Source organism: Anolis sagrei, chromosome 1 (assembly GCF_037176765.1).
Source record: "Anolis sagrei isolate rAnoSag1 chromosome 1, rAnoSag1.mat, whole genome shotgun sequence".
Classification (NCBI taxonomy): domain Eukaryota; kingdom Metazoa; phylum Chordata; class Lepidosauria; order Squamata; family Dactyloidae; genus Anolis; species Anolis sagrei.
In genome coordinates, this window is record NC_090021.1 from 194,471,089 (window position 1) to 194,485,897 (window position 14,809).

The 14,809-nt window shown below is 39.3% G+C and overlaps 1 protein-coding gene across 4 annotated transcripts in view; it reads right to left on the reverse strand.

The window, feature by feature from the left end:
* Positions 1 to 14,809, reverse strand: part of MYO3B (myosin IIIB) — a 310,362-nt gene that overhangs the window by 94,054 nt on the left and 201,499 nt on the right. For 3 of the 4 annotated variants that reach the window (XM_067471635.1, XM_060778850.2, XM_067471632.1), the window contains 3 exons: positions 14,255 to 14,275; positions 10,038 to 10,115; positions 9,122 to 9,327 (listed from right to left, as the gene is read on the reverse strand). In XM_067471635.1, the coding sequence (XP_067327736.1) occupies positions 9,122 to 9,327; positions 10,038 to 10,115; positions 14,255 to 14,275 (305 nt within the window). The remainder of the gene's footprint in view (positions 1 to 9,121; positions 9,328 to 10,037; positions 10,116 to 14,254; positions 14,276 to 14,809) is intronic. The other variant, XM_067471630.1, reaches the window with a different exon arrangement.

Here is a 14,809-nt window from a genome sequence, read left to right on the forward strand (position 1 = left end):
TAATTTGGCAAGATTTTTCCAGGAGACATTTGCCATTGCCTTTCTTGAAACGGAGAGAGTGTAACTCTGGTCCCCTGTCATAGTCCAGCATTCAAACCACTACCCCACTATTGGACCATGACAAGTCAAAATGTCTAGTTATCGCTTTGCTGGCTTGGACTTCTAGGAGTTGGTTCAAAATAGTTGGAGAAATGGGCAAATGTAATCTATTTCTCAAACTTTCCTGTTGGTGGTTCTTGAAATAACTTGGAGTTAATGAAACCATATGTCCAAGTTTTTTCCAAGCCATTTTGGCTTAAATTTATGGTCTTTTCTCAAGTGAGGAGAAATTGCTTGAGGTTCACCCTCCCTTCCCAGATCTCTTCCATCTGTATCCAGTTAATTGCTAGCAGTCTCTTTAGCATATTCTGACACTGAAAGATGGCTGAGCCTCAACCTCTGTCAGTGTGTGTCAAGGCTGCAATTAGTTTACAATAAAAATGACTTCCATATCCATCTTCATTACAAAAAGAGGGGGGAATACAATCATAGGCAAAAGAAGGTTCTGCATCTTTAGACCGGCACGAAAAATTAAGAAGACTTGCAACGTTAGCCACAACTTAATATATTTCTCAAAGCATTAAAGTGTCCTTTCATTAGTGGCTGTTCTGTATACTTGGGATGGTGTGCATCCCAAAAAAGAGGCATCATGGCTTGCAACTACTGTGGAAATCCCAACAAATACTTTGTATGACTTCCAATAGTCATGAGACACCAACTAAAGCTCTCCTGCTTTGAAGGAAAGCTCTATTCATCATCATGGGGGACTCCTATGGAAAATGCTTTCTCAAAACCAGATTATGATGGAGAAGGCAGGCACTGACTTTGTGGATTACCACAGCAGTTTGCTATCTGTTTAAATGCCAAGGCTCAGTGCTATGGGATGCTGGTATCTATATTTTCATAAGGTACTTAGGACTTTCTAGCATACAGGCAGTCCTCAAGTTACGGACAAGATAGGTTCTGTAGGTTTGTTCTTAAGTTGAATTTGTATGTAATTCAGAACAGTTAGAAAAATGGAACTCCAGTCACACACACACTTTGGATAGCATAGGGAAGGATTACCTCCCCTGTGGTGTTTGTACTGCTGCATGTGCCCCTGTTCAGAAGATTTTACTTCACATTTTGTTCCTGTGATAAATGGATTTGGAAAATAAATTGGCTTGTTGTAGAAACAAAGATTGGGGAGAAAGCTTCAGTTGAGATACCTTTTCTTCATGATAACTTGTTCACCATTTAATTTCCCTTCTCAGGGGTAGATTTCTCTCACTTCTTGGTGTTTTACTTCTGCTCTTAACTATGAGTTGCTTGCAAGTTGGATGTTTTTAACTCAGGGACTGCCTGTATTTCCTTGAACTATAGCATTACATCGTTCTGCAGGGCATTCTAATCTCCTTGTGAAACTACACATCTCAGGATTCCACAGAATGTTTCCATGACAGTGAAAGAGATATAGTTGGCTAGTGTAGAAACACCCTTTATTCCTCTTTGCTTCAAGGGCGTGGCTAGCGCTAGTAGATGCAGGGGTGCAGCATGTTCCTCTGGAACTTCCTCTCTGTTCCAGGTTGTTGATGACTGTCTGGATGCCATAACATCTATATCAAACTCTGAAACTAGCCTTCTCTCTTGAAATGTATTTGAGAATGTTGTTATATAATTGGTACTGGGGTAATGCTCAAGTGTTAGTTCAATCAGCTTCTCTACATGGATGATCTCTGAGTATAATCAGAATTGCACCTAATTGTAAAATCATAGAATCGGAAGAGACCTCTTGGGCCATCCAGTCCAACTCCCTGCCAAGAAGCAGGAAAATCACATTCAAAGCACCCCTGGCAGATGGCCATCCATCCTCTGTTTACAAGCCTCCAAAGAAGGAGTCTTTGCCACACTCTGGTGTTGAGCCCTTGAGGCAATCTTCCATACAAGTACAAAACAGATTCCTACAGGTTCCCAAAACAGATTCCTTTTGGTTCAGCCCTACATTTTTATCCATTTCCTATGAAACAGGAAGTCTGTAAACACTCAACAGTGACTCTGATAGATGGGAGAAATGGATAATGCTCGGAGGTCAGAGAGGAAATCACAGGGGTTGCATACAGCAGCCCTGATGTAGACACATGCCGTGGAGATGGCAATCCTTTTACCAGAAAACAACAGATGTTGAGGATGACGTTTCATTATTTATAGCAGACACATGGTTGGCCTTCCAGTTAGGTGTCAGAGACGTTTTAGTCATGAAGTCTGTTTCAAGTATGCACAAGTCTTGCTAAAACTCATCATCTGGCTGTACTAATGATAACAATGGGGATGAAAATGACTCATTCTCTAATGATGCTCTTTTAAAATCCATTGTTGGCATAGCTTTACTCTCATTGTCTGTTTTAGATACCTAATTTGTTTTTTCTTGACAAAACCAATCAAAATGATAAATTAAAGTGCAACTCAACTAAAGCAAGATTTGAATCCTACTGACATTAGCTGGAGAAATCAAACACATGCTGAATTGTCTCCACTAAACAAAAGGAACTTAAGTCTGTAAGCCTAGTACAGGAAGCACAAGCCTAAACACATTTGCAGCTTCAAGTCCCATACAGTCCTAGACATGTGCAGAATTTGTTGTTGTGCACCTTCAGATCATCTGTGACTATGACAACTCTAAGGTGAAGAAAAAGGTTTCTTGGCAAGATTTGTTCAAAGGGGCTTGCCCAAAATCACCCAATTGAGATGAGTAGGGATTTCAACCCTGGCCTCTAGAGTCATGTTCCAATGTTCAAACTGCTATAGCATGCTGGCTCATTTTAAAATAAACAAACAAATATGTACCTTTAAGTGTTTAACATGTTCACACAGAGGTGGAATGGGGAACAGATTATTTGCCTGTCTTACTAGCAGATAGTAAAAACCAAATTTACAGAATGAAATTATTTATCTATCCTTGATAGTATTATTTTAAGTACAATTTCATTGTCTATGTAACACACTGGAGCCACCAGTGGCGCAGCGGGTTAAATCACTGAGCTGCTGAACTTGCTGACAGAAAGGTTGGAAATTCGAATCTGGGGAGCAGGGCGAGCTCCCACTGTTAGTCCAGCTTCTGCCAACCTAGCAGTTCGAAAACATGCAAATGTGAGTAGATCAATAGGTACTGCTTCAGTGGGAAGGTAATGGTGCTCCATGCAGTCATGCCAGTCACATGACCTTGGAGGTGTCTACGAACAATGCCGGCTCTTCAGCTTAGAAATGGAAATAAGCATCACTGCCCAGAGTCGGACACCACTAGACTTAATGTCAAGGAGAAACCTTTACCTTTTTATGTAACACATTGAAGATCCTAAACAACTGAAAGTTTGTCAGCAGTTCCCAGCTCCATATTATTTCATCAAGTTATAGAACTGATAGGGCCAGCCGGTCTTCCTTAGCCAGGTAAAACACCACTTGAGCTGTCCATAGAAATGTTACAGCCGATACAAACATACACATACACCAGTTAATAGACTGGGTCTATAATTCCACCCCCAATTCATACACTTGGTGAAATGACCACTAGTTTATGACAACAGCTAATGGCACAATTAATCTGTTAGCCTTGAAGATGCTACAGGACTGTTTGTTATTTTGGCAATGCTTAAGTTTGAGGGCATTATCGCACAAGACTGTGAAAGCAGCTGGAACTCTGGCTCCAGAGTTTGATGTAAGATTTGTTTGGCAGTCACTAGACTCATGTGTCATTCTAAGAAACCATAGATTAAAGGTCTCTGCTTGTTTAGTTGCTCCCACTGTGAGGAGAAGCCAGTGGCAACAGTATTCTTGCAGTTTCCTGAATTATTGTGACATCTGATTGAGGCTTGCATGTTGCATCTTTGTCCGACCACTGTGAATGCCAGTTCTCTAATTGCATCTAGGTTATAATCTGGGAGAAACTTTATTTGGGAGAAGAACAATAAAATTGTAAATGACTCACCAAACGCATAGAGCTGATTGGTTAGCATCAGGCTTAACACTAAACTACCATAGGATTAGCATGGTTTTGTGCAATGTAACATGAAAGAGAAACATGAAAGAGGAAATCTCCTGTAAGAAAGGAAAAGGATCTATCTTTTTTTAAAAGAAAAAAAAACTTTGAAGCAATGATAGTTTGTTGGATATTTTTTCAGAGAAAGAATTCAACCATCAGAGAGAGAGCATATATAATGAGATCCTGTGTGGATTTGTTTAGATGTAACCCCTCAAAAGTCAAAAGGTAACATATCTGTTCAGTATTTGTGGCAGGATTTCAGGCAAGGAATACATCATGAAGGATAAAATTTTCTTTAAAATGGAGTAGAATGCTGCTCCTGCTGTTGTAATAATAATAATAATAATAATAATAATAATAATAATAATATCCTGCTTTCCTCTCTTAAACACCTGATATCAAAGTGGAATGGTACTCACACCATCACCTACCCAGCTGAAGAGATCTACAATTTATATAGGCTGGTTTGTCATGCATACTGGGAAAAATTACAATTCCCAAAATGTACAATCCCACTTCCCTGCCCTCATGTCTAGTGGAATAGACCTTCTGGGACCTGCAGTCTCCAAGACAACTTTCCCAGGATCTTTTAAAAAGCTAGCAGAGCCATCAGCAGCAGCCTCTTTAGGGGTATTGGGGAGGAAAATGGACTAGAGTCCTACCCAATGGAAGCATTACAAATCCACCACATGTAGCAACACTTGCTCTTCAATGAGTTTGAATTCCACTTCTTACTTTGGAGGAAGGGCCCATGAGGTTATAGGTTATACATCAAATGAACTGGCTGTCATTTAACTCATTTTTCTGTAAAACGTCTGATGATGATGATATTTATTTATACCCTGTTTTTCCATCCAAAAGGAGACTCAAGGCGACTCCATAGCTGTTCCATAGCTAGTCATCAGAAGAATAATTCAGAATAACCAGGAACAGGAAACATTTGCTTAAATGTAAGATTAAGAGAAATATGCATCTTATAATGATTTCAAATTTTATTACAATGGTGCCTTTCCGTCTAGTCTCCACAAATTCTGTGTATTTTGTATTTTGTAGCTACCGTTGGTTGCATTGCTCCCCCTCCAATGAACATATCATGTAAATGCCCTCTTTAATACACTTGCTTGCATATGAATAGCACAATTTAATGAAAGGTATACATTCTGTTCTGTAACAAATGGCCCTTCTGAGCTAGTTCATGAGCCAGGAAAATTTAAGCCAAGATCAAAGCTATAGTTCTCCTCTTGATGCACTTTTCTGAGCCCCATTAGCATTAACAAATAAAGGCAGCGGCAGTGAAGGTGTGTGTGTGTGCAAATATGAGGGCCATCACTTTTGCCAGAATGAAACAAGGAATAAAGACCTAATCAGGAAAAAAATCAAAGGCTTCTGATATTAGAATGCTGAAACAAACAGAACCGTTTTCCCCCTCCCATATTTCCTTTCCCATTTTACAAAATTGTATTCATATGCTTATCACCTAGATATGATCTCTTGGAAGACGAAAGAGAGAGAGAGAGAGAGAGAGAGAGAAGAGGGAAGAAAGGATGGAAGAGAGGGAAGAATTTGTACTGCACAGGTGGGCTCAGCCGAACATATTCGAGACGTGTGAAATCCTCTCAGACAAAATCATATAAAATATGCAAAATCTACTTAAGATAATACCAGGCTGAATACAATGGAACAATCCTACAACAGGCTTTTCCGAAAACCAAATGCCAACTCTATCTATACATCTCAGGAAACCTCATCACTTCACACACACACACTTGCACATCTTCCAATGTGGTAGACACCATCCTCCGACAACAATGCCCATCACCATTCTACACTGGGCAAACAAGACAGTCTCTGCACCATAAGATAAATGGACATAGACATTAAGAATGGGAATACACACACACACACACACACACACACACACACACACACACAATTGGAGAACAATATTCCTGGGCATTCAATCTCAGAAAAGCAGTCCTTGAACAACAACAACAAATTACAAGGGAACTAGACTTAATGTCAAAGGGAAACCTTTACTTTTTAAAATAAGCCCAGCTGGGAAGGTGGTACAAAAAGTCTCTGATTATACACAATGGGAGAAATGTCTCTGATTATACACAATGGGTGAAAACATTCTGAATCATATGTCCAGAATAAATCTAAAAGAACAGAAAAAAAAACATTTCTGGCCTTAAAAAACAATCTGGATGTGGCCTTAGATGGTTCAATGAGGCATAAATAAAGCCTAGGAATAAAACTCTGCAGCTGGAAAGGTCTAAGCCGAATTCCCAGATTTCATAATTATTCCAAAACCTAACCCTGGCACTGAAATTAAGTTCCAAGGATTCAGCTTGAGTTGAATGTTAAATCACACACTAAAGCAGGTAGTATTAGTAAGCTAACTGTTTCCGATGAAGGAAAATACCTCTCAGGCCTGCCGCTTGATGCGAGTCCATGCCACATAGAAACAAAAGAGAGCCAAGGTATTAACCAAGACTTTAGCTTCTCTTTACTTCAACTTGATAAACCTTGTTTCCTGCCTTTGATTGCTTTGTTCTCATCTTTACTGCTAAGAGTTTACAAAACAGCAGCTATTGAACAGGAAGATAAGAAGTGTACCTATTTGTTTAATAACATCAAGGGGGAAAACTGCTGGCTCATCTATTTTGTTGTTAAGTTGCTCAAAAGGATCAAAATACCAATTAACTTGCTGGCTTAGAAAAATCTTTGATATCCTCAGATTTACTGACATTTCGAAACTCTTGCTCATACTTGCCTAATGGCCTTTTTGATTAGGAACAAAGAAGTACCAATCTCTTTAGCATTTGACCTGTTTTCCTCTTTTTTAAAAAATGTATGCAACTACTTAATGCATAGAAATACCTCATCCAGGCAAAAAACCTTGAAGGTTCATGTATAATATATACAGTACAAGTGCTTTCAAATTTCTATTACTTTATTTATATCCTACCATGTAGTTCACAATTAAGATTTTATCCTAAACCTTCAAAGGTATGGATCTCCCATTCAATACTGCAGTTTTAAACACATTTACTCGGGAACCAAGGGCAATCTGAATATATTTGTATCCACAAAATATATCCTGGACTATGCCAGTTTCCATAATTCCAGATCTGGAGTTTTATATTTGATTGCTCCATCATGTTTTTCAAAGGGATTGGATGTAGAAAAACACTGCGTCGGTAAACAAAATAAGCTATTTCATCTTTCTAGCATGCACTTTTTCTACACGCTGAAAGTTCCTTCTTTTTTCCATATCCCTCTTTTAACTTTTAATTTACATGTCAGCTTATCATTTATTGCCAATTTCCCTACTTCCTTATACCACTCTTCTATTTGTATATTTATTTCTCTTTTCCAATTCCTTGCTATAAGCAGACTTGCTATTGTTAATAAGTTTGTTATTGCATCTTTATTCTCTTTTTTATCTGTTTATTATTATACAATGATATTATTATATAATGACTTCTTTCTATTTTAATGCTAATTATATCCTCTATTTCTCTAAATGCTTTCCCCCAGAAATTACTTACATATTTACATTGCCACCACATACGTATATGTGTTCCTGATTCTTGGCATCCTCTCCAGCAATTCTTTGAACAGATTTTATTTATATTTGCTATTCTTATTGGTGTTAAGTACCATTTCCATATTAACTTATTGTAATTTTCTTTAACTCGCCTTGATAAATTTTTAAAATGTCTTTGTTTCCATAATTGTAATCACTCCTTTCATTTATTTTCATCCCAGATCTCCTTGAGGGTGTCATTCTTTATTTTTCCTGTGTTTATTTCAATTATTATCTTTTATACTTTACTAGTTATTCCTTTCAAAATTTTATGTTCCTCTATATCCCTTCCATTTGAATTGCTTAAGCCAACTTCCATTTTTATTATTTTTACCCAATTTTTGAACCATTGTCCTAATTGTATGCAATGATACCACATCAATTTTATTTCCCTAAATTCTTCCATAATTATTCCCTTCTTCATGCCAACCTTTATCCAATCCCCTATTTTGTCAAAGAATTTTCCCCTTAATGTTGCCCCCCCCGCCCCCGTCCCCGCCCCCGTGGCTCAATGGGTTAAACCCTTGTGCTGGCAGGACTGAAGACCTATAGGTCCCAGGTTCGAATTCGGGGAGAGTGTGAATGAGCTCCCTCTGTCAGCTCCAGCTCCCCATACGTGGACATGAGAGAAGCCTCCCACAAGGATGGTAAAACATTAAAAACATCCGGGCATCCCATGGGCAACATCCTTGCAGACCGTCAATTCTCTCAAACCAGAAGTGAATTGCAGTTTCTCAAGTTGCTCCTGACATGAAGATTGAACTTTTTATCCATTATGTTTTTTAATTTTTTTGGAAATCTCTTTTCTATTACAATTGGGGTTGTTGTTGAACCATCTGCTATTAACTTTCTTCTGTGTTTGTTCCATACTTCTAATACATTACTCAACACTGGGTTACTAATTTCCCTAATTTCTTTTCTCATAAACGCTTTAAAAAATATTTTGGATTTCTTCCTCTACTTTTTCCAAATCTATTCTACACCCTGCAAGTTCCTTCTTTAAATGGGGGATTCATATTGATTCAAATATGCAATGCCAACCTGTGTCCTGAAATGGCAGAACATAAGGAACTAGGAAGCTTTTCCAGCCTAAGCCAATGGTTCATCCAATCAGAATAGATCCTTTTAATCCAATGGTTCTCAACCTGTGGCCCCCAGATTTTTTTTTGGCCTTCAACTCCCAGAAATCCTAAAAGCTGATAAACTGACTGGGATTTCTGAGATTTGTAGGCCAAAAACATCTAGGGACCCCAGGTTGAGAACCACTGGATTAAATGGATATATTCTGATTGGACTAACCATTGGATTTAGGCTGGAAAAGCTATATAGTTTATTCAATGGGAAAGTCAGCTCTTTGATTCACTGGATCTCACCTAGTTGGCACTTGGCTTGGGGTCTATGGATGTATATTTATTGCAATTCTACTGGATGGTATTTGAAGTCTCAGTCTTTTACTTCCAGACAAAATGACCTACCTTTTCACAAACTCATCAAAGTGAATGCGGTGAGAATAGCCCTGTCGTCGTATGTTGATGGTCTCAAGTATACCAGTGTAGCGTAATTGCACTAAAACTCTTTCCTGAGAAAATTTCAGTGCCTCCCGGTCATCATTGGGCTTAATGCAGCGAACAAAATGAGGCTGCCCAACCACCATTTTGGACAACAGATCCATCAGTGAATACTAAAAAAGAGAAAATCAAAATAAAACCAAGCTGAACAGAGCAATTTTCTTTTAATGGAATGAAATGCTAGCGCTTTTACTCATACCTGTCTCATCCTATCTAAAAAGAAGTATCTAACAGGCCTGAACATAAGTTAAAAGGAATAGATGCATAAAAGTGTAAAAATCAGGTGTCCAAGGTAAATTAATGGACTCCTTTAAAATCAATCCTATACTTCCCCATTCTCATCTCCCAGAGAATAAAAAGCTTCATGAAAAAGTTCTCTTTTAAAGATTATTCTTTCAATTTTCTTCTGCAGAACAGGATCTAGCAGAATATTTATTGAGGATCTCTCATCTGTAGCCAAGGCCCACTTTGGCTGCTTTTTGGCTGCCCCACATTTCCTCAACTTCAATAAGTCATTCGTTTCCTGACCTGTCCATTCATTCCTACCTCATCCGTCTAAGGCAGTGGTTCCCAACCTTTGGTCCTCCAGGATTTTTGGGCTTCAGCTCTCACAATTCCTAACAGCTGATAAACCAGCTGTGATTTCTGGGAATTGAAGTCAAAAAAACCTGCAGGACCAAAGGTTGGGAACCACAGGTCTAAGAGGAATAATCTATTTAGGCTGGAATGCGATACGATTGTGCAAGGCCTGGTGTGTGTTCAACACCATCTATATGACATTGATGTAAAGTTGCAGCCCATTCATACAATTGAGATTGTATACCCTGAAATAGGAAGCCACTGTTTGCCTCTTCATGTTTGTGGTTTCCTCAGGATGCCTCATAATCTCCATGGTGTCAACCTGGAAATATAAAAACAGGGACATATATCTCCCAACATCATTTTCCTCCATCTTTAAACATTTCTATATCCTTTCTGAGTCTTCAGTTTATTTTAAATTATTTTATTAAAGTAATTATCAAAGTAACTCCATACCATAGCATCTCTTTGTGGCATATAATAAAATCATTTGAAAATTTAAAATAATAAAAATAATGCAAATCTTCAAAAAATGTACTAAACAAAGTAATATTTTTTTAAAAAAAATGAATATTTTTAAAAAGTTAAAGCTATAGCTGTGTTAGTCTGGGGTTATTAGTATTCAAAGGGGTCTTGTAGCACCTTAGATTCTTATGAGGAAGTAGGCTCAATCTACAAAATCTTATGCTACCCACTTCATTTTCTCAGGGTGCACCCACACTGTACAATTAATGCAGTTTCAAAGTTGTCATTTTACAAAATTTTCAGCCAAAGAGTGCTGCTGTCTAACCAATATACAAATCCCAAGATTCCACAGCATTGAGCCATTGCAGTTGAAGTGTTGCGAAACAGCATTAATTCCACAGAGTAGATTCACCTTCAGTTACTCTGAGACCCCCTTGGGGTGAGAAGGGTGGCATATAAATGTTGTAAATAAATAAATAAATAAATAAATAAATAATACTCTCTAATATCCCTTTGCATGCTTAAAAAGTGAAAACAGGCTGCAATCATGGACAGAGAGACAGGTATGAATGAAATCATTCGGTCGCAAAAGCTTTTCTAAAAAAACAAATGTTAACATGGTGGCAGAACAAAACAAACATCAAAAGCAAGCAGGCCTCTAGGAAAGTACCATTCGAGAACTAGGATGTCATTGACATTGATATTGACATTGACACTGATATTGACAAGAAGCCCCTTTCCTATATCCTTCTACAGTGGATTGCTTCCACTGGTTGGACATATAATTCTCTTTGGCAGATGTTAGTCCCAGCTATAATAATAATAATAATAATAATAATAATCATCATCATCATCATCATCATCATCGTCATCATAATCATCTTTATTTGTACTGCACCACCATCTCCCCCAATGGGGACTCGCGGCGGCTCACATGAGGCCAAGCTAGGCATATAAAATAGATGCAGATGAGTGCAGAGTCAGGGAACACAGAGTGGCTTTTCTTATACTGAGTGGAATTGTGCAGCTGGGAACTGTCAAGATATGTATGACCTTCCTTGATTCCATTTCTCTCTGTTGTGCCCAATAGGAACCATCTTAATCGTACCAAATATGTGACCATGGGTGTAGAATTAATGCTATTTGATGCAACTTTGACTATCATAGCTCAGTGCTACGGAATCATGGAAGTTGTAATTTCACATGGTCTTTAGCTTTCTCTACCAAGGAGAACTGGTACATCACCAAACTATAAATTCCAAGGATTCTACAGCACTGAGTAGTGTCAAACTGTATTCATTCTATAGAGCACCCTATGACATGGCCTAGATGCAGAGAGACATTCTCAGGGCTATTTCTTCCATCTGTTATGGCATGTCCTCATCTTGGGAACTCAACAATGTTCACAAACTGAAGTCCTTTTGAAAGTACAGTAAGACCTACCTGGCAATGTTTCTCTTTAGGATTCCAGACAAGCAGTCAGAAAAGTAGGCACTATGGCTCAGTGTGAAAAGGCTTGTGCATTCCTAAAGTATCTTTGGCATTTCTCCAAACCCTAGAGCACTCCCAGTCTCCCATTTCTTGCAGAGCTGGGAAAAAATGTTCTTGGGTTTTGTTTTGGGTTTTTTGGACAACTGTCTGGCCTTCTTTGAGAGTCGTAATTCAAGAAAGTAATGTTTGCAAGCAGTTCTTTTCTGGTGAATGAATAGCATTGTTTTGGCAACAAAAACAACCATGTTCAAACCAGAGGCTTTACAGTTGGGAAGTTGGAAGGAATGACAACCAGTGATGGTATAAAACAGGGTCCACACAGATACAGGCATGCATGAGTTCATGGGTTGCCTCCAACCATTCATTCACTCCACAATTTAGCTAGGAAGCAGAAGAAAATAACTCTCTTCCAAAGCATAAGCAGAGTCCTGGTGAATTTTAACCTCAAGTAAAGAGGCAGGGAGGAGTTGGGGGGGGGGGGTAACTGGGAATGAGGCAGTGCTTCATTTGCTTGAATGAACCAACCTCCACTAACTCAAAACCTGAACATCAGCCAGAGTGGATAATGGGCTACTACATAACCTGTAGCCCAATTTAAAAGGATGCTACCACTACCCACATGTCCCTGACTGCACATGCTGCACAGAAGAAGCCACAGTAGAATAATACAATCATAGTTGGAAGAGACCAAGGGCCATCCAGCCCAACCCCTTGTCATGCAGGAAAACACTATCAAATCATCCCCCACCTATGACCATCCAGCCTCTACTTAAAACCACCCTGCAAGGCAGCATAATCCACTGCCAAACAGCTCGTACTGTCAGGACGTTCTTCCTAGTGTTTAGGTGGAATATTTTTTCCTGCAATTTGAATCCATTGCTTGGTGTCCTAATTTCCAGAGCAGCAGAAAAAAAAGCCCCCTTCTCAATATGACATCCTTTCACATATTTAAGTATGGTTATCAGGCCCCCTCTCAGCCTTATTTTCTCCAAGCTAAACATACTCAGCTCCCTCAGCTATTCCTCACAGAGCTTGTTTCCTTTGATCATTTGGGTTGCCCTCCTCTGGACACCTTCCAGCTTGCCAATATTGCTCTTAAATTGTAGTGCCCAGAACTGGATACAGTATTCCAAGTGAGGTCTAACCAAAACAGACTAGAGGGCAACCATTACTTCCTTTGATCTAGGCCAGTGGTTGTCAATCTGTGGGTCCCCAGGTGTTTTGGACTAAAACTCCTAGAAATCCCAGCCAGTTTACCATCTGTTAGAATTTCTGGGAGTTGAAGGCCAAAACATCTGGGGACCCACAGGTTGAGAACCACTGATCTAGACACTATACTTCTTCTGATGCAGCCCAAAATCCCATTGGTGTTTTAGCTACTGCATCACACTGTTGATTCATGCTCAGCTTGTGGTCTACTAAGACTCCTAGATCCCTTTCACATGGACTGTTTTCATGTCAGGTGTCTCCCACTCAATATCTTTGCACCTCATTTTTATTGCAAAAGTGTAGTGCTACACATTTCTCTCTGTTGAAATTCAGTTTGTTAGTTTTGGCCCAGCTCTCTAATCTGTTACAGTCATTTTGGATTCTGATCTTATCTACAGAGGTATTTCCTATCTGTTCCAAATTGGTATCATCGGCAAACTTGATATCCATGCCTTCTAAACCTTCATCCAAGTCATTGTTGCTGAATAGTACTGGGCCCAGGACAGAAGCCAGCAGAAACCCACTAGTCCCTTCTTTCCAGGATGAAGAGGCATCATTAGTGAGCACCCTTTGGGTTTGGTTGCTCAACCAACTACAAATCCATCTAACCGTAGTATTGTCAACCCACACGGCAGCATTTGCTTGCACCATAAAAAATAGATGTCGGTACCCTCACTTTGTCACCCTTGTCAATGAGCACAAAAAGCACTTCCCACTTTATTTATCACTCCATGTCACTAGTTGGTTCACGCTGCCAAACTGTAACTGCTTAAGATTTTTTTAAAAAAAACCCTCTTTGTAGTGTTTTAGCACACAGAAAGGGTAGCAAACATCTTGTTCATTACATGTCTTAATTATGTTCTTGCTACAGCTGTTCTTTATATGTGTGTGTGTATATAAATTGACTTTGTGAACTTTGAAAAATCCGCCTTGTTAGCAATCAAAAGCAGCTTTGTTTTGTCGCATCACACAGTTCAGCAAAATTAAAGAAAACAATCTGCCCTGTTCACATAGCACATTCGAAACATTTTCACTCTCTCTCCCTCTCTTTCATGCACACACACAGAGTGGGGCAGTTTACCATCTGCTGCGAACAGGTGGCATTTGTGTATTATCCTAAGAGCACTGCAACCAGAGAAGAGTGCCTTTCAGCACCTGTGATCTACTACGCAGCGGCCTCCAAATCCTGCAGTGCTTCCTAAACCTCGGTCTGATCAAGGCTGATATTTTCAAAGGGGCTGCAAAACAGAGGCGGAAAAAGACTGCTGTTCTCAGGATCGTAATTCTTTGCCTTACCTTGAGGAGGTACTTAGGAGACTGCATGTAAAAGAGAAAGGAGAAGAAAGAAGGGCTAAGCAGCATTAGAGCAGACATGGAGGGACTGGGGTGCTGTGGGGAGTGGATTTGGAGATCAGACAGAGAGGTGGGGAGAAGGAGTCAAAAAACAGAAAGCTATGCTTTACTAATCCACAATAGCTGCGGGTTTTTGCCCAAACTAGGAAAGGGATATTAAAATGCACTCCAGACGAATAAATGAAATGAAAACTTTTAAAATGGGGGGGGGGGGGGAATAGAGGAAGGAAAACCGTATGTAGCACAAGAAGAAAGTGCTGTATCAGCACAGATAACTTCAAACATTTTGTTAGGTCACGTGACCAAGCAAATATTAATCTTCTGCTTAGAATCGCAGGCATGTCCACAGGGAAGGATGTAAAGAAGGAATTTCTGAACTGTCTTAGCAGGCAGAAATTCTTCACCTTGCTAGCTAATTTTCTCTCCAGGAGAGAAAGGGGAAAGGAATTCTAAGGCCGAATGCTTCTTACTGGTATCTTGGGAAGGAAGGATTTGAGA